The sequence below is a fragment of the Nyctereutes procyonoides genome, unplaced genomic scaffold, assembly GCF_905146905.1.
Source record: "Nyctereutes procyonoides isolate TBG_1078 unplaced genomic scaffold, NYPRO_anot_genome, whole genome shotgun sequence".
Classification (NCBI taxonomy): domain Eukaryota; kingdom Metazoa; phylum Chordata; class Mammalia; order Carnivora; family Canidae; genus Nyctereutes; species Nyctereutes procyonoides.
Window position 1 is genome coordinate 810,892 of NW_026575045.1, and position 27,175 is coordinate 838,066.

Here is a 27,175-nt window from a genome sequence, read left to right on the forward strand (position 1 = left end):
CTTGGATGATAAAATCCTGAAGAAGAGGATTCTCATGATTTTACAGCATAATTTTTCCAGAAGATAAATAATTTTCTATTTTGTCAATGGGTGACAAAATCCACATATGCCAGGGGTAGTGCCTTGGTATTAAGAATTAACAACCAAATATAGTGTTATCAAGTATTTAAAAGGAATGGAAAATATTTTCACAGAGGGCATACTTTGAAACTTAATTTCTTTCAACATCTTAAATAGATCTAACTAAATGCCCAAAGATTTGTCTTTAGGAAATATGGTTAAATTCGTAACAAGACAAAGGGAAACATTGATAAGCCAAAAAAGTTCCACAGAGTTGGATATAAATAGGTGAAAATACAACCATTTGGTCAACAGTCAATAGAAAAGACTTGCTAGTCTGCCACCTAATAAAATGAAACTGAAGGTGAACACATGAAAAAAGAATGAGAACTAAAGCATAGAGTCTATGGAAATGCATCCTGATGACAAACCAAAATGCCATTTCCATCAGGGAAGAAAAATCACATCAATGAAAAATATACTTTGAAATATCATTTCAGGGGAAAAAAGGAAGAAGATATAGTGACAAAGAAGAGATCATTCTAATAGTTGTCAGGTCATGTATTTTAACACTGAAAATTCTTACAATCTGCTGAATTTAACGTAGAAGTCTTACACATTTTCAGAAATAGAAATCCTTTATCACACTTTACATTTCAGAATATGTTAATGCTAAAGTCTCCAACGTGACGGTGTCCTTTTATTTAGAAGAAGAAGGAGGAAGAGGAGAGGAAGTAGAAGGAGGAGGAGGAGGGAGAGGAAGGAGGAGGAGAGGAAGGAGAAGTGGAGGAAGAAGAAGGAGGAGAAGAAATAAATATAACAGGGAAAATGTTCAGCAATGTTTATTTAACATGGTATGTAAATAAACCCAAATGTTCATGCCATGTGCTTAGGAAAGGAAAATCAATTTTTGAATGACTATTCCATGGCTATACAGTACTCTGGCTTCAAGAACATTTCACGGTCACTCAGTGTCATTTATTTTTAGATTTTCTTGTCCTAGGAAACATTTCTTCAAATTAAATAGGTCAGATTTATGAATAACACCAATAGAAAAGAACAGCAGCATCTATATCATGTCAAGAAAGATGTTCTGTTCAGTAGCAAGTATACAGCAGAGCATCTCTCTTCATGCATCTATTAATGAAAAGAATGATTATAGTGTTTTGTTTATCTCAACTTCACATTTCTCCACAGCAGAAAGCTTTCAAGTTTCATTGTCTAAATGAAATGAGGGACAATCTAGGTTTTATTTGGAATTCTGACTTGTCTAACTTTGGCAAGTGGCAGTATCATAGCCAATTAAGTTTATCTGAGGCACAGTTATTGCTAATTGGAATTCTGACTGTCCAGAAAGGGTTGGCTGGTTTGGGAACCATCAGCAACCCAGAAAGTGAACCAGATGATCAACAGATTAGCAATTGTTCATTGCTAGAGATCTACATAATTTTATTTAATTACTTTATTTAACAAACACCAAGTGCCTGCCAGGCATTGTTCTAAATACATGTTAAACTTCTTTGATTCAGTTAATAATTACAATAACCCTATTAGGTAAGAACTAGTATGCCGATTTTCCAGATGAGAAAACTGAGGCACAAGGAAGTAAATAATTTGCCAGAGGTCATACAACAAATAAAGGCCATCCTTTCGTAAAACTCAGCAACGGTCAACCTTTTAGCATGATGCTCTTTCATTTTCTGGGTCTCCTTACCAATGAAAAGTCACTCAGACAGCAACATTGAGCGGGGGGAAGGCCTAATAATAGTTGGGTTCATTAAAAGTTTTCTATGTGTCAGATATTATGCTAAGTGGTAATACAGTTTTTTTTTAACCACTACATAACTTTCAGTCCAAATAATCCCATGAGGAAGTTACCATTAGAATTTAAATGATAAAATTGAGCTGCAGCTGACAAATAACCTTCCAATGATTAAATGACTGGTAATGGAAAGAAAGCATCTCCATCAGAGCACAGAACCTACCTACGATACCAGGAGGCTTATTGCCTCCCTACTGGAAAGGTGAGCCTGTAAGGCAAGATGGCTACCAAATGGTGAGACAGCCTAGCCGTTTTTCTTTTTTCTCCTCTTTAACATATCACGTTATGTTTAAATGGATGAGTTAGGAGTTCAATTTATCTATGAGAGAGTTCTCTACAAAACTCTACAAAACAACCAAACAAACAAAAAAAAGCCAAATGAGTATGTTAAACTAGTTATATAACCCCAGCTTCTAATAATACAGGACATCCAATCGTTACTATCAGGTGATAATGATATTACTGTTGACTAAAGAGAGTGGAAATAATCACTTTCTCTAAACAATTTTAAATTTAAGGTAAAGGTATTATTTGTCAAAGCTTAAACAGGGTTATATTTAAATTTGGAGATATGGGCTGGACAGTGGGTCTCAGAGAGAGATACATAGAGGCGATCTCATATGAGAAGTGTGGTTTTAATAAAATTACTAAGTTTTCTTTGTATAATTTCCATATCTGTCTTCCAGTGTGATATGCTGTCATCTGACAATATAAATATTTTAAAATCACAATTTTAAACATTTTTCACAAAAATCAAATACAAATCAATAAATTGGAATCACAAGTGAATTGAAACCACCAATAATTTTTATAATAATTCCATTACTCCTATGGATGAAATTATTAATGTTTGTTATTTTATAGTTTTATAAAATATTTACCTTATTTTATATTTTTGGTAGTAAATAATTTTTATCATTACATGATTAAACTTTAAATTAAAAATGTAATTAATATTTTTAATTTTAGTCATTTGCATTAAATATATTCACAAACAGCCACTGATATATCTTATTTATCTGCTTAATTTTATGGTTATAATAACTATGAAATGTATATTGGACAGTACTATTAACATTTAAACTGCAATTACACACTTTTCTTTGTTTGAAATGAGTCCAGACAACAAAATTGATTTCTCACAATATTACTATTATCAATATGTTCTTAAAACTCACTGCAAATGATATATAATACAAAATAAAAGCAATGTTCTTTTTCTGAGAAAGTATTTTTTGGTTTTTGCATCAGAGAAGAACTGAGTTGTTTTGATACAGTGAGTTGTGGAACATAAAATAAGGAATAAGGACAAGCACCTAGCTGATGGCTTTTCAAAACATATGAGTCTTTGATTCTATAAAAAGAAGATATACTTCTCTTAAATTACTAGAAATCATCTCTGCTAAGGAAAAGAGAATGGAAATCAGGTAATTTCTTAAGGTAAGTTTTAGATCTATGAACTCTACTCTAGAAATATGTTAAAATTTTATGGATGCTGGCATAAGCCACAAATTAAAACTGTTTTTTAAGGATTGTCTTTTGAGACATATATTTTGAGATATATTTGAGATATATTTTGATATATACGACCTGAATTATTTTTACAATCTTTATTTTTAAAGATTTATTTGGGGGGGAGAGAGAGAGAGAGAGAGAGAACAAGTGGGGGGGGCGAGGGAGAGAGAGAATTTCAATTAGACTCTCTGCTGAGCACAGAGCCTGGTGCAGGGCTTGATCCCAGGACCCTGAGATCATGACCTGAGCTGAAATTAGGAGCCAGCAGCTTAACCGAATGAGCCACACAGCACTCCTATCTTTACGACCTACATATTTTGAATTTATTTTCCAAGTAAAGCTTTTTCTTCTCTCTCTTTTTTTAAGATTTTATTTTTAAGTAATTTCTACATCCAATGTGGGGATTGAACCCACAACCCCGAGATCAAGAGTTGCATGCTTTTCCAACTGAGCCAGCCAGGGACCACTTCTCTTTTTGCATATTATCCTATTTAGGTTCATTTCTGAGTAAAATGTTTCATAATACTTAAGGATCTTTAAAACTTTTTAAGATTTAATAACAATCTCAGGAATCTATTCTATAAGTGGTATTCTTAAGTAATAATAGAATTTTAAATTCCAGCCACCAACCCTCTGCCCTTACAGCAACCACTCCTCTCTCCCTCAAATCCCCTCTTGCTAGGGGTAAAGAACTTTCATCATTTTATAGAAGTCCAAAAGCATATCTGAGTATTACTATGATAAGCACACAATGGGAAAACTAGCTAAGAATTCTTGAATGGATACCAAGTAAATGTCCTACATAGAGAGTTAGAACATATACCCCCCCTTTAAGAGCAGACAAATATTTTTTCATTCTGCTTAATTATTAGCATTAATAACAATGATGAAGAATAAAAATGCATTAATGTAAGTGATTACAAGACTGCAATTTTATCAATTAATATTTGCTGGAAAATGAATCAGCAGGGACCCATTTTGCGAAACGTTTGCTTTCATTTCTGAATGTGTGATTTTACATTTGTCCTTTAGGCTGAGTTCCCATTAAATCTATTGCAAATGACACACAGTACTGTATAACATATAGTATATATAAATATAACATTCTCTTTTCTGGGCAAGGTGTTTCATCAGCAAAAGGAAAGGCCTTTAGGCACAGTATTAAGGCACCGGCAAGAAACAGAAAATAACATTGCACAGAGGTAAGTGGCTCATTTGAAGTCTCATTATTGGTAAGTCATCTGACTGCAAAAATACTACACAAATATTTAGGACTACTTAGTAATTCAGTAAACATTCTCTCAATCGGCTCCTCTTGTCTCTGTAGGTAGTTATGAATCATATGTGTAAACAAAAGGCAGCTCTGCACCACTAGACAAATACATTAGAAATTAACAAACTTAAGTTCCTTATAGAATGTATTCAGTGTTTCCATCTCTGCCAAAATACTTTGAGGTTAGTAGGGACATGTTATGACTGATCACCCTTTACAGACGAAGAAACCAGGGCATTACCCCAGAGCGACTTACCTGAGAGCACATAGTTAGTGAAAGAGACAACCAGCAAGTTGAACCCATATACTTCCCTCTGGATTCTAGAACCTACAAATTTGCGCCTTTCTCACACCCATGCTGCTTTGCTACATAGTCTGAGGCTGACAAAAAGCTGATGACATCTGGCCGTCTGAATGTTTAGAGTATTTGTATGCGTGATTGAATCCTATCTTATTCTTTCTTATGTCTAGGACACTTTCCCTACCTTCTCATAATAGTTTCTTTGAGAGCATGGATTGTATATTCAGCCACTGTGGAACTACCAAGCAATTTCAAGTAGACCCAAGGACATATAATTCCTTAAAAATACTTGTTCATTCACTAATTAGATGCAAAAGTTTTGGGAGACTTTTCCTGGTAGAGGCAGGAGGGAATTATAAGCCATAGGCGAACTGAGTTTATTTATTACCCAATTCTGTATTTTTAATTCCTACAATCTACTAATTTTCCTGTTTTCCTATTCTCAAAAGCTCACTATAAAAATTGGTTTTTTGACAATAACCAATATTTACAGTGAAGCAGACATTCTCAAATATTGGTGAGGAATATAATCTTCCCGTATATAATCTACTGATATGCAAATATATTATTTAAATTGAAACCCTAGCGATTCCAACTGTACAATGTTGCACAAGGAACAACTAGCAGTGGGGCGCTGGGGTAGCTCAGTGGGTTAAGTGCCAGACTCTTGATTTCAGCTCAGCTCATGATCTCAGGGTCATGAGATTGAGCCCCGAGTCAGGCTCCGCACTGAGCATGGAGTTGGCTTGATATTCTTTCCCTTTCTCTTCCCTCCCCCACTGCTCTTCCCCCTGCTTGAAGGAGCTCTCTTTCTTTTAGATAGATAGATAGATAGATAGATAGATAGATAGATAGATAGATATAAATAAATAAAATCTTTTTAAAAAGAGAAAAGAGGGATCCCTGGGTGGCGCAGCAGTTTGGCGCCTGCCTTTGGCCCAGGGCGCGATCCTGGAGACCCGGGATCGAATCCCACATCGGGCTCCCGGTGCATGGAGCCTGCTTCTCCCTCTGCCTGTGTCTCTGCCTCTCTCTCTCTCTCTCTGTGACTATCATAAATAAATAAATAAATAAATAAATAAATAAATAAGAAAAAGAAATAAGTAATGATGTTCAAATCCATCCCACAACTTTTACCTTACAATGTAAAATTAGGAGACAAAAAAACCAAAATCATAGCTATAATCCAAGATTTCTCTCTAAATTTAGTGACTCCTAAGACAGGGTGGGAGTCAGATAAGCCAGTTCTTTGTTCTTGAAATAGCTTTCCCATACTTGAAAATCATTTCTATTTTTTTAGGAAAATAACAGTATCTCTTTCATTCATACAAATTAAATTTAGCCTGTGAGTGAGTCACATACCTTTATTACATGATGCTTTTCCTGGAATACAGGAATCTTAAACATTTGACACCAATAGGTCGTACCTTTGTTTGGGATGGGGACCTGTCTTAATAAAAAGGGGAAGGGGACACAAAGTCACATTCTCTTGACATGCTATTAAACACAACAGCATAAGTAAAAACTCTTACATGTTTTCAATAAACCCTCCCTTTCAATAATAAAACCTGAAAAAACTTACGTCCTGATTTACCAGGTCAAAGTACGGTACAACTGTAGGCAACACCTTGCTTGTCTCATGATTCAACAGCCGTAAACTCTTAGTGCCACGATTGGAGTCATGGTACTTAGGACCAGCTTCTCCCACATCTTCATGGTGGTAGGCCCAAATCACTCTCACAGTGCTCTCCTAGTGATCAGACAGGGGCAGCGTTATGTCCCATGAGGACACTTCCCTTAACACTGAGCTGAGTTTAGAGAACTCTATTTAAAGCAGGACAGAGACGTGAAGAAAAGAGAATAATGACATTTGGAGTCCTCAGTATGGTCTCCAGCAGTAATTGTGCCAATTTGATTAGATCAGTAAGTATCCAAAAAGATAAGTTTCTCTTTGGAAGAAACAGTCTCTCTCAGCACACAAGATTCTGTCTGCCAGATGAAATTGGTTTTCATTCAGCAAACACAAGAGATTGCTCAAGGCATGGTGGGGCAGAAGGAAGGCTTACTGAGGTATAAAGAAATTGTTCTGTCCTCCCACAGATAAAAGTCTTTGCCAGATCTTTGTAATAAGAACTTTGAAAATAAATAATAAAGCAAAAGCTATTTATTTTAAAAGCTATATTCTTTCTTAATAAGTCAAATGACTATAATTATTTTTCCAATTAAAGTATAATTGCACTGTATATTACATAAAAAGTGATCCATGTCTTTGCATGTGTTTTTTCCCTTCCTCTTTTAATCTTTATGCTGAATGTTTATCAAAACAGCTTCAGATCAATTCAGCTGCAGATTTTTACATTCCTATTTTTCAAACTTTAATTCATCAAATAAAAAAGATAATTTGATCTATAAAAAAATGAAATCAATCCAAGAAATTCACGGACACTCGCAAAATACCACATGAATTATCTACTGTCTAAATATTTAATTTCCATATGGATAAAGATATTAATGTTTGCATGAAGTCTGACAATAAGAAATCTTGTATAACATGTCGGTGGGCAATTTTAATAAATCTACTATTCATCTCAATTTTAGAAATTTACAAAAATGAACCAGTCACAAATCAGATGAATTATATCCTGATATTCAGTATCTAATTCCTTCTTGTGTAAATACATTTTTTCCAACCTTTATCTATTGTGTATACTCAAACTTTATAGAGAAAAAGCTAGAAACCTTACAGATAAAATCATACTCACTTTGAATGACCTTTCAAAATGCTAGATTCACACAAAAATTGCCTTTATTGAAATGTGTAGTCTTAGATTTTCTGTGGCTTCTAAAAAGATTTCAAAGATATTCTAAAACAGACTGTGTGACTTTGTTTTCAAAGGTTATTTTTAAATATTTGTTCCTTTTATTCTATGAAATGTTTCACAACTGTAAATGTACAATTTGTTCATGCATACATCCTCTTGTAGACTCCTTACCGTTATACTCTTGTCATTTATGTCACATGTATGCAGTTCTCTGGTAAATTCAATTATTGTGTGGGTACTATTTTCCATGGCATATTCCAGGTGGTAATCTTGCTGAGCATCTTTTTTCAACTCTCTGTTTGCATTTGTAAAATAATCCTGAGGAAAATAAGGAAAAGAAAAATTAGGATATCACAAATTCAGAGTGAAAAGAATTTAGATTAAGAATATTTATAGTACCTTTAAAAAAAAACACTGATTCTGTTTATTTACAAAATCCTGTATCTACAGTCATTTTTAAAGTCCTGGGAATTTTCAAGTATCTGGAATATCCCAACAAGGAAATCAGTCCCCTATGAAAGTAGTTCATATTTGAATTTCTGGCCCTTCCGGAAAGTGTGGTATGGATTTACAGTATCATAGAACATCAAAAGAAATGGAGTAAACAAACATTCAAGATCATCTGTCACTTTTCCTTCATTATACAAATGAAAAGAGGAACTTCAAAACTATGAAATAGCTTGCCCCAAAGTGAATGGACTCCTTTGTAACAAAGATAGAACCAACCCCAAGGTAGGCACTTTTTTCATTGTTACACCAGGTAGAGCTTCTCTTCCTCAATCCTAAAAGCAAAGAGGTTATAGGTTAACCTGAGGTTATAGGTCATTTCAGTATGTGCTTTAATAGCAAATGCTTATTAAAATGAAATGCAATGGAAAAGTATGGAAAGAAATGGAACTAGATGAATTACAGGATATTGAAAACCTGGAGAAATTTTTTTTATGGATCAGCCATGATTTTTGTACTAAACTTGATCACTAGTATACAGATCACTTCTGGGATGCAAACAAATGCAATGGAGAGGTCATGCGCTTTGAAATCAAATGACTTAGGACCTGACCCCTAACTCTACCCCTAAATACCCTTGGAGAATTGTTGAAGTCAAACTCTGTGAGCTTTTATTTTGTTCTAACAGTAAAATGGGAATACCTATTTTATGTATTTTAAAATACATACCTATTTTATGAACTTTGAAAGATAAAGAAATGAAACAGTAATTGGGGGGAAATTGCCTACAATGGTTAGTGCCCATGTAATGTTAATTTCCTTTCCCCTCTTGCAACGTAGTTTGGTTTTTATCCGAAATATTTCCCTATACCATTTACCATTTTCTTAGATTTTACCATTTTTACCATTTTACCATTTGCCTACCATTTACCACTTGGCCCTTACTAATATATTACAAATATATTACAAAACTCATGGTGCTAATTTTCATCACTTATAGAAGACACAAAATTTGTCTTAATTATACCGGTCTTTCCATACATTATGATATTTTATTTTTAAAAAGCCACAAATGACTCATTTAGAAAATGCATGCTGAAACATTATTACAATTATTTTTACTAACATTAAAATTACATTTGAAGAAAGGATTGCCGTGCTTAGCAAAGGAAAGAAAGAAAGAAAGAAAGAAAGAGAAAGAAAGAAAGAAAGAAAGAAAGAAAGAAAGAAAGAAAGAAAGAAAAAGAAAACGAACACAAGAAAAAAAACCCTTAAATTGTAAATGTCATACTCAAATGGATGGCATTTGGCATTTTTGTTCCTAATACCATTTTAAGGTAGCTATCAAGAATGTGTGTAAATTTGACATCCAGATATTTGCTCAAATCCATTATTGGTGATACACAGAGCCTAACTAACTTTTTTCACCCACTGACAATTACAACTCACTGAATACATCTCATGCACCAGGCCCAGTTTAAGCATGCATTAATATATGCACACACATTAACTCACTTCCACCTTCACATCAGGTCTGTGAGATAAAACTATTTTCCTATTTCACAGACGAAAATACTAAAGCAATAAGAAGGTTAAGCATCTTGCCCAGGATCACACAGCTGGTAAGTAGAAAAGCCAGTATTCAAAGCCAGACAGTCTGACTCACGTCTGTATCCTTCTTCACTGGTAAAGACCGTAGCAGTCACTGCTGAAAAAGTATGGGTTAGTTTATATTTTTCTGTCTACAGAAAATATCTATAGTTTTTGTTTGTTTTGCTTTGTTTTTGTTTTTGTTTTTACATAAAATGTTACTTTTTCTACTGCTAAAGTTGGGGGCTATCAAAAAAATTATTCTGAGAATGAGTTGTAACTGTGAAAACAATTTATTTTTTTTAATTTTTTTTATTGGAGTTCAATTTGCCAACATATAGCATAACACCCAGTGCTCATCCCACCAAGTGCCCCCCTCAGTGCCCATCACCCAGTCACCCCAACCCCCTGCCCACTTCCCCTTCCACTACCCCTTGTTCATTTCCCAGATTTAGGTGTCTCTCATGTTTTGTCACCCTCACTGATATTTTCACTCATTTTCTCTCCTTTCCCTTTATTCCCTTTCACTAATTTTTATATTCCCCAAATGAATGAGCCATATAATATTTGTCCTTTTCCGATTGACTTATTTCACTCAGCATAATATCCTCCAGGTCCCTCCACATCGAAGCAAATAGTGGGTATTTGTCATTTCTAATGGCTGAGGAATATTCCCTTGTATACATATTGTGAAAACAATCTAAATGAGATATTCTTGTCATATTGTGATTTTCCCACTACATGGATTTTCAATATGTAGATGAAATAACAATGTCTATAGACAACAAGGGTCAGATAAACTATGCCTTTATACTGAGTTCACATTTCACTACACAATTCAAGTAATCACAATTTTTGCAAACAAAAGGAATACAACACAAAAAGCAATCAGGTTGAAGAGTAGAACAATTATCCTAGTCTTGCAAATATGTTTCCAGATCCATTTGGATTCCATTTGGAATGTATCCATTCCAGATCCATTTCCAGATCCAAATAGTTATCCAGGTGCCTTTTCCCACCTCTTTGCTTTTGTTCACACTCTTCTTCTCTATCCTGCTTGTTCTCTTCCCCCCCCCCACTGAGAAATCCTTTCCACTGACTCCACCCACTGAAACTTAACTCCATTGAAACACTTCCTTCTCTTCAAGACTCATGATTCTATCTCCTCTACGAAGCTTTCTTTGATTATTCCAACTGGAAGTGATCATTCCCTCTTAGGATCCTTATCTCTTTTTCATTCCCATGTAGCCTGCAATATGTTCTAGACATTGAATTATCTTCTCAACCATGTGGAAATTGTCTGGAAATAGAAAGCTAATCTTATCAATCCAGTTATACATTTGTACCTTTAATATAATTGTACTATAAACGGAACAAAAAGAGGGTGACAGATTATTTTCTCAATTGTTCTCAATTATATTTACATATGGTTAAGATCAGTATGGAATGTGTTTAACCAGTTGCTAGCATGGGTTTGAGTCTGCATGATCTGCCATCTGGCACTGAAATCTGGGAACATTGTTATGACCTTTTAGCCCCTAAATGGACATGAATCTTATGAAACTGACATCAGCATTTACTCAAAAAAGGTTTATGCATGCAACAGGCTCTCTGAAATCCTTTTATACTAAGAGGGCATTCCCTACCTATTTTAAAGAAATAGGCCCCCCCAAAAAAAACACAAAAAATACCCCCAGATCTAAGAGAGAGAAACCGTGTTTCAGAAGGTTTTCTAATGTGAATTTATATCCTGAGTGACTTGCATATTGCAGATGTTTATTAAGTATGCATAATTTTAAAAGGAGGATCCTGCCTTTCCTTTTGTTAATCCTAAATAAGGGGATAATTTTGGAAATAAAAATAAGAACTCATCATCCAATATTCACAACTTAGTGGTATGGGAATAGTTTAACTTGAAGGAAATTATTCCCCAGTAGCACCTTCTTTCTTCCTTCAACTTGTATTGAGAAAATACATGAACCATAATCAAAAAGTCTTAATTGTGTCAATATTTTGCAATTAAAAAAATGTCACATTGGCAAACCTTAAAAGCACAATTAAGTGAGGCAAGGAGAGAAAAAGGCAAAAATAAATAAATAAACCTGGGTCTCAATTTTCCTATCATTCAACTATTCCTGCCAGTAGGAAGAAAAGAAGGAAGGGAGGGAGGAAAGAAGACATGAAAAAAAAAAAAAAGCAGATCACTCAAAGAACAATCTTGAAAATCTTTCATGCAGGGCACCTGGGTTACTCAGTTAAGTGTCTGCCTTCGGCTCAGGCCCTGATTCCAGGGTCCTGGGATTGAGCCCCACATCAGGCTCCCTGCTCTGAGGGGAATCTGCTTCTGCCTCTGCCCACCTCCCTGTCTTTCATGAATAAATAAATTAAAAAAAAATCCTTCATGCAAATCGGCTAAACCTAAAAAGATATGCTCAGTGAGTTTAGAGGTTTCCTGACAGTTTGACAAAGGGATAAATGTTATTTGAGTGGATAATTACATGGAATCTTTATTTTGTACTATTATTTTCTTGGGAAAAAAAAAAAAAAAAGAACCACAGAATGAAATTGAAAATAAAACATGGACCAATTAGGAGCCCAAATACCAATAATATTACCTAGAAATCTATATTCACAAAACCATACTGTATAATTCTTGTATTTATGACCACTTTTGGTGGATATCCTAGGATATCCTAGACCACTTTTACTCTCTGATTTTCACCTTTACAATTAGGACCAAGTGGCACCCCTTGCCCCCACTCCAAGTCCCATTTAGCAAATAGAGCCACATACAGCACTACTGTGTATCCATCGTAAAGGCCATTCCTTAGCCATCACCCTTTGGTGCTTGATATTCCAGAACTTTTAAACCAAAAGTAGGAATATTGATCACAACACAATCACACTCGCATTGTCATGACTGGATGCCACAGCCATTATAAAAATCTAATTGTATGATGTATATTGCATATATTACAAATTAACATAAAATACTGAGAAATAGCAGTAGACTCCAATTAAGTGTCATTAAACATGGACTTTATGAGGACAAGAGGGTTGAGGAGGATTCAGAGAATTGTGATTCTGTAGAGATTTTGTAAACGTTTAAAAATAAAATTTGAAGATGTTTTTAGTATGCAAATACAAAAGCTGATATGCAGAAGTCATTCTTCTTTATATTTACTGATTTTTAATGTACTGTAAAGTGAAATGTGAAGTAATGTTACCCTAAATAAGTGGCTTTATGTGGATTTCAATCATATTCTACCTCAAACATCTACACTAAGATCAATTTCAATATGAATTGTCATTGAGGTATTACTGTTTTACCTTTTAAAGATAAAATATTTACCCGTTACCCTTGAAAATCTGAGTTGATAATTAGACTCAAGCAATAAAGTTAATCCACACTTGTGTTGTAATAATGGAACATGTTCTCACAGGATATTTTGTCTTTTGAACACTCTACTTTGAAAAAAAATGATGAAATAGATCACTGAGATTTCAAAATGCCATGCGGCAACAGCAGTCAGTCATCATGAGGCTAATTTGGCATCTATCACTTGGCAGATAAGCAGGAGTCCTGACTGTGACTTTCAAACTAATATCCAAAAAGCTGGCTTTGATAATCTGTACGATTGCTACAACCTTTTCTTAAAAAAACATGATTACACAGAAGTTAAATTGGTTCTTACTCATTGTCAGGCTTTTTTTCTCTCTCTCTTAAATAAAATCTCTGCAACAGAAAAGAACTTTGGTGCTGTGTTAAGCAGGAAGAAGTGAAAACTCTTCTGGGTGTAATAAAAGATCTCAATAAACCTGGTTCCGACCGGAGAACCAAAATGTAAGCACAGCTGCAGGGGAACCTTGAGAAAAATGTTACCATCTGCCATCACTTTATTCAACAGGTGCTTATAGTTTTTTTTCTTTTTTCTGAATCTCAAGAGCCTTGTTACTTCAAACATTTCTGTTTGTTGTATCAATTTCTATAATAAATGTTATGGTGGTTTAATATCATTGATAGTGTAATAATCAATATTTTTGTGTTAAAGAAAATCTTTGATGCTATAAAATCATAATGTATAAACAAACTATATTAACAGGATCTTCAGATTTCAGCATAAGCTGTTTTTAATAAGTCATTTCTTCACTAATCCTAGAAGTCGGAGTGGAATGTCAAAACAGAAGCGGCTTGCCTTCTAGAAACCACTTCAGATAAAACTGAAACTCTGTAGGTGTAATGATGGATCTGTTAAATAGCTACTGGAATGCCAAAATAGGAACGCTGTTAGTCTGCGTTCCAATGCAGGACCCACCTAAGCAATCTGTTCTTTAAGTGCCACCTTCTGAAAATACACATCCTGGATTTTCCCCTACAGCCAATCATCTCAGTTCAGTTTTTATGTAGAGTAATATAATACTTTGCTGTAATTATAGAATTATCAGAGATAAAATGTAAAATTAACATTTTTGACTCAAAGTCAATGATAAACTTCAATGGAAAAAAGACGATCAATTTCAGATTTTATCATACAAATAAGATGTTATTTTACCTTCATCCTATTCCACCATCTTCATTTTTTAAAATTTGATAACTACCTACCACTGAATGCAAGAAGTAAATTTTGAGAAAACTTCCTTCCTTCCTTCCTTCCTTCCTTCCTTCCTTCCTTCCTTCCTTCCTTCCTTCTCTTCTCTCTCTTCTCTTCTCTTCTCTTCTCTTCTCTTCTCTTCTCCTCTTCTCTTCCCTTTTCTCTCCTCTCCTCTCCTCCCTTCCCCTCCCCTCCCCTCCGGTGTCCTCCCCTCCTTTCCTCTTCTCACCTTTCTTCCAACACATATTTCTTTGAGTGACTATTATTCCCTAGCCACTCTTGTAGGGCTGAGGGCACATGACAATACAGGATAGCAGACAAAGTCCCTACTATAATCAAACTTATAGTTTAGCTGAAGTGAGGGGAGAGCAGACAATTTAAAAATTATTTTAATAAAAATATAACCAAAATGTTTAGATAATAAATACTTATAAGAGAATAAAACTGATTATAGAGATTGACTAGAAAGCCTTCAAGTTAAGTGATCAGAAAAGTCAGCACTAAGGCAATGATATTTATTCTGAGAAATAAACTACAATGAGGAGCCATCCAGAGGAGGTACGGAGGAAGCAGATTCCAGGAAAAAAGAGAAGCTATTGAAAAAGACCTGAACGGAGGTAGGTATCCAGTTCAATGATGCAAATAAAAGCGAGGGTGGCTGAACTATATAGTGCCCAGGGATCAAAGGAGGCCCCAGATCTTGTGATACCTTATAGGGTAGTGTACAGAGTTCAAATTTAATACTAAGCCTATATAAAAGCCATTTGAGCTTTAAGCAGCAAATGACATATTCCGATTGACAAGAATAAAGAGTGTGTGTGTGTGTGTGTGTGTGTGTGTGTGTGTGTGTTACTGTGGCTACCATGTAGAAGATGACAAGAGGCATAAGAGTGGTGGTCAGAAGACAGGAGTCATGGGGTACCTAGGTGGTTCAGTCAGTTAAGTGTCTAACTCTTGGTTTCAGTTCAGATCATGGATCTGTGCGAGATCACAACTGCACAAGCATGTGTGAGCGCTCACTCTCTCTCAAATAAATAAATAAATCTTAAAAAAAAAAAAAGGAGACAGGGGTCATGCAGTGGTCCGGGTGGTCTGCACTTGAGTAATAGTAAAACAAAGGGAAGTGGGCAGGTTTTAGATTTAGCTTGGAGGAAGAGCCAACAGAACCTAAAGATGTGTTTCAAATGTGGGGGTGAAGGAAGGAGCAGAAAAAAGAGTGACTCCTAAGCTTTGACTGGAGCTACCAGGAGGTGCCACTTACTGAGACTGGGAAGGCTGGGAAAGAAACAGGTTGAAGGTGAATGAGGTTAAAGTTGAGGTGAATACCTAGACAGTCTTCCCTGGAGTGGGAAGGTTGGGGGACAGGGACTATGTGGACTGGGAAGAGATAAATCAAAATTGTGCCACGACCAAGTTTCAGAAACTCACCAACTTCACACTCCACTTCTCTCGTGAAGCCCTCCAAATTCTCCTTCTGAGTATATACAAGTCACAAAGCATTCTTTTTCTTATTTCCTTTTTCAGATTTCAGATACACATTCACTAATACACATTCACTATACATAATTTGAATATACTGAAACACACGGTAGGGAGATGAAATATTCTCACACCCCCTGTAACGGTACAGTGTGCAACTGTCCACAGAGACAGACAACTTTTATTTACAGGGTAACAGCATAACAGCATTGACAGTTTCCAGTATAGTTGCAATATCTTCTCTTCTACTGAGTTCTTGAATAACCTGAAAGTATGAATGTGGAATAAAGTTATTTTCAGCATCACACTAAAGCTGAAACAACCTGAAGGACACCTGATCCTAGCTCCCACCAAAGGAGGAATTCTTTCCAAAAAAAATTTTTTTTAAAGATTGATTTATTTATTTGAGGGAAAGACAGCGAGAACTCGGGAGTGGCAGAAGGAAAGGGTGAGAGTAAATCTCACACAGATTCCCCACTGAGCACAGAGCCCAATGCGGGGCTCGATCTCACAACCCTGAGATCACAAGTCGATCACAACCCTGTGATCACAAGGTCTAGATACACACAAGTCTCTAGATACTCGACCCGATACTCAACCAACTGTGCCAACCAGGTGCCCCTCTCAAAAATATTTTTAAAGAAATGATTACACAGTATTTAATAACTTTAGTGAAAAGCTCATGAATTTACAACTTCACAAGGCAATGCATTTGATTTTAAGACCTCTCATTATCAGAAATGCATTTGTTATACTGAGCTAAATAAAATCTTCTACCCTTTATTATATTAATTGAGTCTTTTCTCTTCCTTCTGGAGCCTGTACTCTTGAGGAGTACTGTCCACTATTTCAAAAACAATGATCACATCTTTCTAATCATTCTTTCTCCAGGCAAAACATTGACAGCTGTTTCCCATTACCCAGGGAACCCCAACTTCCAGAGATTTCAGTCATGTTTGTAATCCTCTCTTAAGATCTCTTAAAAATGTTATTCTAGAACTTATCTTCTGATATGATTAGCCTAGTACAGAGTACTCTGTTGCTATTACCTCCCTTGATGTTAACAGTAGAGCTTATAGGCTAATGTTGCATCTGTGTTTAGCCAGCACATATTCTGAGTTTAAAATGACCTAATATTTAGAACGTTTCCATATGAATTCCCATTAAGTTCAACTTTCCACACTTCATATATACACAACCAATTTTTTAACCAAGTGTTTACTCTATTTGTATTCTCAGCGAACTTTTAACTTTTAATTTCCTTTCATTATGTGAATATATCACTGTTTTGAGTCCTCATCCCATAGTCTAATGTAGCCAGTCTGTTATCAACATATTTTGGGTCTGAATGTTTAAATATCTATGATTATGCCTAATTCAACTTTAGTAGTCCACCTCATACAAGAAATGAGAAACCTTGCCAGTTATCTTACTGTCATTCAGATATACCATTTATTTAATACTCCCACTACAAGTCCAGCAAATCAAATGCAAAAGAAAATGCAGTCTTGTCAGTATCACTGTGTTTATTGAAACCATGCTGGTCTCTAGTCATTAATGATGTCAAAGGATTCATAAACCAATTGCTTACAGTTTTTCCTCAAATTTTCAATATCCCCCATTGTTACATTTAGCTGACACCTTTTCTCCAAGTTGAAAAGCTACCATATTTGTCTCCATGTCATCTCCTGATAATTCTGACATTTCACTGATTGCTTGATTATAATAATCTCTTGTATTCAAGCACTTTCAATGTGCCATATACCTTGCTTAAGGTATTAAGATATTCTTTAGATATCAAGAGTCTCTTCTCCATAAAGGAAACGGTCACTTAGAGAGGCTAAGGAGTTTTCCAGGGACCACACATCCAATAGGAAGCAAGAAGTGCGAGGATACACACCAAAAATTCTTGCTTGTAAGTTATATTGCAGGCATTTTTTGATGACCTGCCAAGCACATGAAACTGTTGTTCCTGGTACCTCAGGAAGATGTGGCAATGCTGACAGTCACCAACTTGTAAATGTTCCATCCATGCCCTAGTAAAATATTAATTATCTACCACTCCCGCTACTTTTCCTCTTTCTCCCTTCTGCAGTGATAGCTTTAGGGCATTTCAGTGCTTATTAGTAATTTGGGGAATGGAGGGAGGAAAGGAGAAGATATCTATTTACATAATTAGAAAGACACTTGAGAATTTTTCCAAATACAAAGGAAGTCCATTGTATTACTGTTAATTCTAATAAAAGATTTTAAAGTAGAACATTTCTCATTTCTCTTGGCTTAAATACATGCTGAGAATTATCTGGAACTTTCATTTATTAATGTTCCTTTGATGCCCTGTAGCCATATATGACTTACAAAATTTAGACTCTGTGTGGGCAGATATTCCTGTTGCCTAGAAATATAGCAGCTAGAACCAACTGACAAAAGATGTATAGAAATGATAGCTATGAGGAGGAGAGAGATTTCTGGTTCAGCATATGCTGAAATACACCACTACCCACAGTCCTTCCATTACTACTCTTGTTTCAACATGTAAATCTGAAAAAATACTTAGAATTATCAATAGCTTTGTCAAGCTCATCTCAGAAGTATTTCCATTTTAGGAAAATCCACTTTATTCTTCTATTTGATAAGACAATTGTCAGTATCCAAACATATGATAGCCCTTGCTTCAAATACCAAACTTCAAAACCACTCTGAATGGCTTTGTATAGAATTGTCCTTTGCATCGCAATGCCGAATGCCTGGAATCTTCCAAGTTTCAGTTGACCTGACTCCCATCAAAGAGCCTGAACACATAAGGTCAGTAGTTCCCAAGCATGTCTGCCGATCAGAATCGCCTGGGAAACTAAAATTTATTAGTGCCTATGTCCACCCCCTAAGATTGTATGAGATTTAATTGGCATGGGGTCAAGAGGGTGGTTACCTGGACACTGAAATTTTTTAAAGACCCCCAACTGATGCTGATGAGCAGAGAAGTTTGGGAACTTCTGGCATAGGAAGTATCTTTTCCAAGTTCTCAGTTCTCTATTAGCCCTGCTGTTCATCATTTGACTGCAATCTGCCATAGCATGAAACCATCTTGGCCCCGTCCAAAGGGACTTGAATGTTCAAAGTATTAGGAGGCCTAGCTTCTACATGGTTTCATCTACCATGAGTTTCCTTGTATGAGTGAGTTTCATTGCACGAACTTTGCAGGGGGAAAAGGGCAGCAATTTAGTTTTATCTAACACACTGAGATTTCTGAGTTTTAGTTTAAAAACTGCCCAAAAGATGGAAATCCTCTGCAGGCACATATGTTTTGCTGATCTAGCTTCTCCAAGGTCTTTAGCTCCCTAATATTACTGCTGATGAGAAAGAATACAGTGTATAAGAGAAAAACATTCACACCTAGAATTAAGAAAGAAACTTCTATAAAATCACCAAGTTTCTAGATCAAAGCTTGAAAGACTCTAGTTGAGCTTACTAAACATCTGTGTAGCAATGCCACAGAAACAGAAAAGAGAGCTCATGTGGTTCAGACACATTTGTTAAAACATTAATTATATTTCTTCCAGGTAGGTAGAGTCCTATGTTCAAGGTCACTAACTTCTTTGATGCGCATGCCAGATAATCTTCTTCAGAGTATATAATATTTTGGGTTGTAAACACTATGATTAATCTCCAAAGACAACCTTTAAGACTTGAGACATTTGTTTTCCTTCAGGTCTTGATTATAAGTATACTGTCTGGAATAGCCACATGATTTCTCCTTATTACATCACTCTATTTTATTTCTCAGCACTTTCTGGTATTTTTCTTTATGTATTTATTTGTTTATCCCCCACCAAAATGTGAGTTCCATGACACCACTGACTTCATCTGACTCAATGCTACGTCCCTAAGATTTGGAACTGTTCAATAAAAGTTCAGTCAATATTGGTTTAATGAATAAATGACATTCCAACAATCATGGCCCATAGGTAAGTGTTTTACTCTGTCATATGAGTCACAAATGATCCCCCTTCTGTGTGACCTGGAGCTTAAGTTTATATCTATAAAATGGGAGAAATAAGACATTGACTTCACAGGGCTATTGTGAGAATTATGTGAGAGCCCACACTTTAAGTACTTATCACAGTGTATGGCATGTATGAAGAACTCGAGGAATTAAAAATCATATCATAGAAATGTATATCAATGACATTTATAGTGGGACAAAAGTAGGAAGATAAATACTATGACTTTATTCTACCAATCTGTTTTAAGATATATTTTATTATACACGTTCTTTCACTATGAAGGAAAAAATTGGAATATGTTTTTATGTTAGCTACTGCTTCCTTGCAGGAGAAGAAAGAACTGCAAATTGGGACTCAGAGGAAATGAATCCAGGCTGCTGTTCTGTACGGCCTCAAGCAGCTGTTTAATAGGTACATAAGACTCAGTAAAATTGGGGGTGTGGGGAAACTTACGAAACTTGAGAGGAATCAACTGAACTCTTGAGTTTTTTCTTTTTTTAAGTTTTTTCATTTTTTAGCAATCCCTATACCCAACATGGGTTTCGAACTCATAACCCTAAGATCTAGAGTCACATGTTCTTCAGAAGAACCAGGTGGACACCCCTGAACTCCTGAGCTCTTAAGAGCAGTAAGTAAATACACAAAATAGCAATATTTAACTTGTAAAGGCAATAATTGTTCAAAGTTTTTCTCATAATTTTTGGCTACATGAGGTGAATAGGAAAGACCTCAATAGCAAATTAAGTCTGATCTATACACTATTTATATGACACTAGATATATAATTCCAACTTTACAGTTAACAGAAATTATGCATTTTAAGTTATTTTTGCAGAATTCTCTGCTATGTGCTATATGTTACCCTTATGAGCAGCATTTTTTTTTAAATCTACTCTAGAATGTAACAAGTTTTAAAGACACAGCTTAGGAAGAGGTTTCCTAGAGAAACAACTTTCTATTTAAATGTTGTGAGGCATCCACATGCACAATTTTGTCTCTCTCTCTCTCTCTCTTTTTTTTTTTTTGGTACGGATCAAACATTTTCAGAAACATTGATATAATTAATTCATTCCTTCTGCCAGCAACTTTATTGTAATAGGGCTCTATTACAAAAAAAATGAATCAACAAGCCACCATCCACGATCTTTGAAGCAGACTCTCCCTTCCCTTCCAAGAATCCAGAAATTTGTCATTGGTTGTTTGAAGTCTTGAACTTTGTTGGTCAATCCAGGTGCAGTGTTCCCTTGGCTCTCAGGTCGGCCCTGCTTCCTCAGGCTGGCATTGTGAAACCATCTGCCATGCCAGGGAGAACCACACAGCTGAAGAGTATCATCGTGTGCCGAGCATTACACTGGCTCATGTGTCCCTATTACTAATGCACAAAGCACGAAGCTTGGAGAGGTCCCTCTGTCATCTGGAAATTGGGGTGGGGGGGGCATAATCTGAAGATTTATAAATATCTCTTAACAAAGCCCCAGCTGAGCTGTGTCAGGGTTGTACACTCTCTTCGTCTTTCCCTTACAGCTTTTCAATTTGCTTTCCAAACATTTTTTGTTGTTGTTGCCGTTGGCTGGGGTGTACTTAAAAGCAGCACATCCTTACCACAAAGAATGCTCACTGTTTTCTGTGATTTCAAATCACAGCAGAATTTCCAAGTACTTCCTCAGTGAACAGCCTATGGGCAATTACCCTGCTGCTAAAGACTTACTTCTCATCACAGAAATGTTTCAGTTTTAGAGACAGCCAAGGAGCAAGGCTGTAACAAATGATGACATATATTTCAGCCTCCATTCACTAGCAATTTCTACCCCCAAAGGATGAGTGAATCAATTTTTGTGCAAATTCAACAGGCACATCCAACAATGCTGCCCTCTTCTCTAATTCACACAAACTAGGCATTCATCAACCCGGATTATTTGCTTCAAATGGGTACTCACAGTTGCTAAGTGGCTGGGGTGGGGGGTGGGTTTGCACTGTGTCAAAAAGGGGCAAAGTACAAGGAGAGGACAGGAATCCATCAGGGAAGTGAGAGTTAATTCATTGAGACAAAATACTGAGGTTTTCAAAAGCCAATGCAAGAGGAAAGACTGCTTCCCACCCCCACCCCTGGCAATCCTGTGAAAGACAGTGCAGAAATGACCTCAGCAGCATCCCAGGAGTCACATCACCCCAAGTAAGAGCCTCTCCACAATAGTATATCTGATAGATTATACTGAGACAGGCTTCACTTTGCAACCACTTTTCTTTTTCTTTCCCCATTTGATTGGACCTGGTTATATACCATTTGAGGAACTACCTTCAGACTGGGTCAGTGGGTTACAAATTGTGCAGGGCAAATTTCCATAAAGCCTCGTCTCTGAGTATACTTTTAAGGGTGGCCAAGCCTATTGCCTTGGGGCAAGGAAATCAGAATTTGATTTTTCACTCCACAAGCCTAGAAGCAAATGTCACACAGCCCTTTGGAGGTATTCTCATTGGGTCCAACCCTGAATTAGTGACTGGCACCACCGAAAAATATGGGGTTGTAGGAGCTTCAGTAGTCTTTACTGACAGAGGAGTATGGAATAGGAGAACTGACTGTTCACTAACTCCTTGTGAGTGGTGTGAGAGAGTGTGTGTAAAAGGAAAGAAGGTGAATAAGTAAATATTGCCTCCCGACCTCAGTAGTGTCAAGAGAGAGTAGATGCATGTGGGTATGTACTCAAAGGTGGTGCTAGGAAGGAGACTGTGATAAGTTAGTGGGGATGGCTGTGGAAGCAAGTATTTTGCAAAGATGGCCGCACTCACATATTTCATTCCCCTGTGACCTCCTTATGATGTGACACTGAGGTGGAGTCTACGTTCCCTCTTGAATCCAGTGAGATGCAACTACTACGAAGATGACTCAAAGGCTAAGTTATAAAAGCCTGCTCTCCAGTTCCTACCTGGGACTCTCGAGATATTCACCACCGGGCCCCAGCCACTCAGCTGTGGGAAGCTGAGGGGCAACATGGAGCGGCCACGTTCCCACCACAGTACCAGCTGAGATCCCCAGCCAAGAACCAACAGGAGCTGCCAGTCAGGCAAGTGATTGAGGGAGCCTTCTGATGATTCCAACTATTCACCTTGGAGTAGACATCAAGTGAAGTAGAGATCTGTCCTCAACTAGCCCCTTCTCAAGTTGCACATCTGTGAGCAAACTCAGCATCACTATATAAAGTGACCATGTTTTAGGGTGTTCTGTATACAATAGATTACCCAAAAAAATGGGCAAGGTCTCCTTGGACACTGGACATTTCTTGGCAGAATAAGCTGGGCCTGAAGAGAAATGGGACCTGCCTCTCTGCCTTTCATTGTTTTTCATACATTTGGGTTGATTCTTTACTAACCTTAGCTTTTTCCCCCCTTGGCTCCAGATTAAGCTGTCCATGGGCTATTACCACACTAAAACTTTGTGTATACATGTGCTCTACATGGCGCTTTCTACAAACTTGAATTGTGGCCAGTATTTCGTAATCAGATTTTACTTACACATATCTAAATTTCCATCTTCTCTCAAAAAAAGAGCAAAAACAAAAGATCTGCCAATAGCTGATTTGCATTCCCACATAACAGTAACTCAGTCACAAAAACTCTTTTTTCCTTAATCCTCTCTACGATCTGTTGTGTTGCATCAAGCCCATCAATCTTTCATACTTGCTATCTGACCTCTACAGGCACTTGGGTTTGTGGCACCTATTCTAACCAACAATTCTCTACTGGTTGGTTTGAATTTATTCTCACACAGTTATCCAGGAGTTAATATCTATTGAAAAGAAAAGTTTAAGATAATCAGAAAAATAGAAGTCAGGATAATAGAAAAAATATCTGAAGGTCAAGTTTTTATAAATTAAATAAGAAAGGAAGACATAAAATATATGAAAGAAAAAGCTTCGAGGGGAGGAGAGGTGACCCAGATGTCAACATAGGTTATTATCATGCAGGCTGATGCCATCTCCAACCACAGGCAGTGGCCGCCCATGCTTGGATACCCTAGAAGCCAATGCTTTGTCTTGCAAAGTTTCTTCTCACTGGGAGTAAAATTACATGAAACCCAAAGTCTACTAATTAAATCACATACACTGTTTAAGAACCCTATTCACCTTTTGGTATAGTTGCTCAGGATATCCTTATCACACCACTGTAGGAAAACTCTCAAATTAGTAGTTTCTAGAGAGAAGATTCAATTTCAAGTTTTGGAAAATCACCTAGCCTGGATGACCCAGCTAAACTGATACATTTTATTTTTGGTGACTTTCATTTTGTTAAAGAGGTTTTTTAATCAATTTTCTTTCTATGTGACTGGCTAGCCTAATTTTTAGTGTATTTTACATGTCCTAGAGTGAGTAGGATTAAGTAAAGGATGTCAGTCCACTAAGAAAATAATTATCATTTATGGATGAAAATAAGGATTTTATTTCCTTAGGAATAAAAATGGAGGGGAAAAATCCTATTTCTTGCTCATTAACTATATTGAGAAAATGACCATTCCTAAGGTCTATCTCACGGTTGGTAGATACTCCTTGATCACTTTAAGAAAAGTTCTATGGCTCAAAGTCTATCCAAGGGGCACTTAGTTAATTTTTATGCAATTTTTATGAAGAACCACCAGGAATATGAAAACACTCTGTAGTTTAACAGTCTGTTTTTGTAGTGGGCCAACTATAGCATGTTGAAACAGGACTCTACTGCTGGTCTTTCATTTGATATCAAATTGGATGGGCTTTCTAGAAATGGTACTCTTTGGGGAAAACAGTATTAGGTTATCTTTTAAAGCATATCCTGTTTTGTGATATTACCATAGTAAGATTTTCTACGTCCCTTTCAATGAAACATGCAAGGACAATTAACTGGGGATATTACCTTCCCCATCCTGAACAAACATAAAACAAACAAAAAGACTTGGCTCCATTATGTACTTAAACAAGGCATTTTCTTCTTCCTTATCAGAAGAGAGTTCAGTTATTCGGCTAGTGAGGCCCGTATTTGGAATCAAATTCTTGGTTTACAAATTTGATGTCCGAAATGCTGCCACAGGAGGAAATTTATACATTAATGACTTCAACAAAGCAAAAATCCTCATAAAACTTAATTTTATTGGAATTGTAGAATACTTATTTTGGGAAGAAAGGATTAGTTTATAAAAAAAAAAAAAACAGACAACAGGATGGCTTTGAAGTTTTTATTGCTGTCATTTTCTTAGTGCCGGAATTAGGGTTAAAACTGATGGCATCTCAGCCAGAAAGTTGTGGAAATCAAACTCACAAGTCAGGAATAAAATTACTGAGAAAGGCACTTTGAAATCCATCCGGTGCATTGATATTAATATCATTAAAACCTTAACACAATGCCATAACACCAAGGAGTCTTCATCTGGAAGAAGAAACTTTTAGCAAAGGGCAGTATTTTGGGATGAATTCTTTAAATAACAAAGTATAGTCACCACAATGTCGTGTAACTGTGGAAAAGTGTCCAAAGGTTGTCAAGACCAAATAAACAAAGACGTCTAACCACCTAATCATTCTGGTGTCCCGCGGTTCTCGCCCCCCCCCCATTCATAAAGAGGTCTCCGAGCAGGCAAGGGGATCCACCCCACTCCTGGGAGCGAGCCGGCAGCTGTCAGACTGACCCTTAGCTATTGAGATGCGTGAACCGTTTCTCCACTTAATACAGGATCTTGCCCGGGGACCTCTAGGTTTTGCCATCTCGGAATGGGCACCCTAGCGGGCTCCCGGAACGGCAGAGTCCCCAGACGATCCTTGGGGACCTTTCATCCAGGTCTCGGATGAGGCCGCTGACCCCGGCTCGGCCCGGGGACCCCAGGGCAGCAGGGATTTGGCGAGTTCGGTCCCGGTCCCAGCCCGCGAGGCGGCGGGGCGCCGAAGGCCGCAGGTCCTCCAGCCCGGGAGCCGTCCCGTCAGGTCCCCGGAGGGTCGCCCTCCCTTCCCCGAGGGGTGCGCGTGTGCGGGGCCTACGGGCTGGGGCGCTGGGGACACGCGGAAAGCTGCCCGCCGTCACCGGGGCTCAGCTTCCGCGAGCAAACCCCGGGCGGGCGGGGGAGGCGGGAGACCCGCAAGGGGAGCGCGTGCGGGGTCGGGCCGCGGGCGGCGGGGGCGGGGGCGGGGGGGGGGCGGCTGCTTCCAGCTCCGCCGCGGGGCACAGCCGCGGCCCCGGGGGCGCCCGCACACGCGCCTGCCCGAGAGCGGGCCGGGCCGGGCCGGGCTCCCGGAGGGGACGCGCTTACCTGCAGGTAGGGCCGCCCCTGGGCCACCCCGCCCACGACGATGTCGGCCGCGGCCATGGCCCCGGCGGGCGAGAAGCCGAAGCCCACGTAGCCGGCGGTGCGCACCTCGAGGCGGAAGGCCAGCCGGCCGCCCCGGGGGCCCCAGCTCAGCCGGTACTTGCCCTGGGAGTCGAGCGCGCTGTGGTGCGGGAGGGCGCGGCCCCAGCCCCCCGCCGCCGCGCCGCGTAGCAGCCCCCAAAGCAGCAGCAGCGGCCACGCGCACATCCTCGGGCGCCTCCGGCCCGCGGGCACCTGGGGTGCGCCGACCGGGAGCGAGGAGGCAGGCGCCGGGGGGGGGGGGGGGGGGGGGCGGAGACGCGCGGGAGGCCCGGCCCCGCCCCCTCGGCTCGCCCCCTCCGCCCGCCCCCGAGGTCCGCGCCGAGGCCCCCGCTCCGCCGCCCGCCCTGCGCCCTGCGCCCTGCGCCCTGCTCCCCGCTCGCCGCCCGGCCGCGGCCCCGTCGGCCCGTCGGGGCTCCAGCCCGTCCACCTGCGGCGCCGCACTCGGGCCCCGGTCCCCGAGGTCGGGGCTCCGGGGCGGGGGCAGGGCGCCGTGCGGGGTGGGTGAGGCGGAGCCGGGAGGGGCGCTGGGGCCGCGGGGAAGGGAGCGAGCGCGGGCGGGGGGCGGCGGTGGGTGGGGCTCCCCTACCTCGGCCGGAGGGGGAACCGACGGGAGACGAGTCTAGCCAGGCCGGGACGGGGAGGGTAGCCCTGGGCTCGGTGGAGGGAGCGTGGGAGAAGTCCCGGCCCGCGCTCGGCGTAACCGCTCCCACGGCCCGCGGGGCCCTCCCAGCCCGCGGGGCCCTCCCAGCCCGCGGAGGCCGGTTCATCCCCGCTGGGACTTTTCTCCCACCCTGTGCCCCAGCGGGAGCCCCGCAGCTGCAAGAGCCGGGCTCGTGACGCCGGGAGCCCGCACCCCGGTGCTCGCCGCCCTCCTTAGGGCTGGTTCGGTCTGGTTTTGAGGGGACGAAAA

At 38.9% G+C, this 27,175-nt stretch overlaps 1 protein-coding gene across 1 annotated transcript in view; it reads right to left on the reverse strand.

Moving 5' to 3' along the window:
• Nucleotides 1-26,489, reverse strand: part of MOXD1 (monooxygenase DBH like 1) — a 101,314-nt gene extending 74,825 nt beyond the window's left edge. Inside the window, exons 1-4 of the mRNA XM_055324639.1 lie at nt 26,167-26,489; nt 7,965-8,111; nt 6,554-6,721; nt 6,334-6,417 (exon numbers count right to left, since the gene is read on the reverse strand). Coding sequence (XP_055180614.1) covers nt 6,334-6,417; nt 6,554-6,721; nt 7,965-8,111; nt 26,167-26,430 — 663 coding nt within the window. The 5' untranslated portion in view covers nt 26,431-26,489. The remainder of the gene's footprint in view (nt 1-6,333; nt 6,418-6,553; nt 6,722-7,964; nt 8,112-26,166) is intronic.
• Between the last annotated feature and the right edge of the window lie 686 nt (nt 26,490-27,175).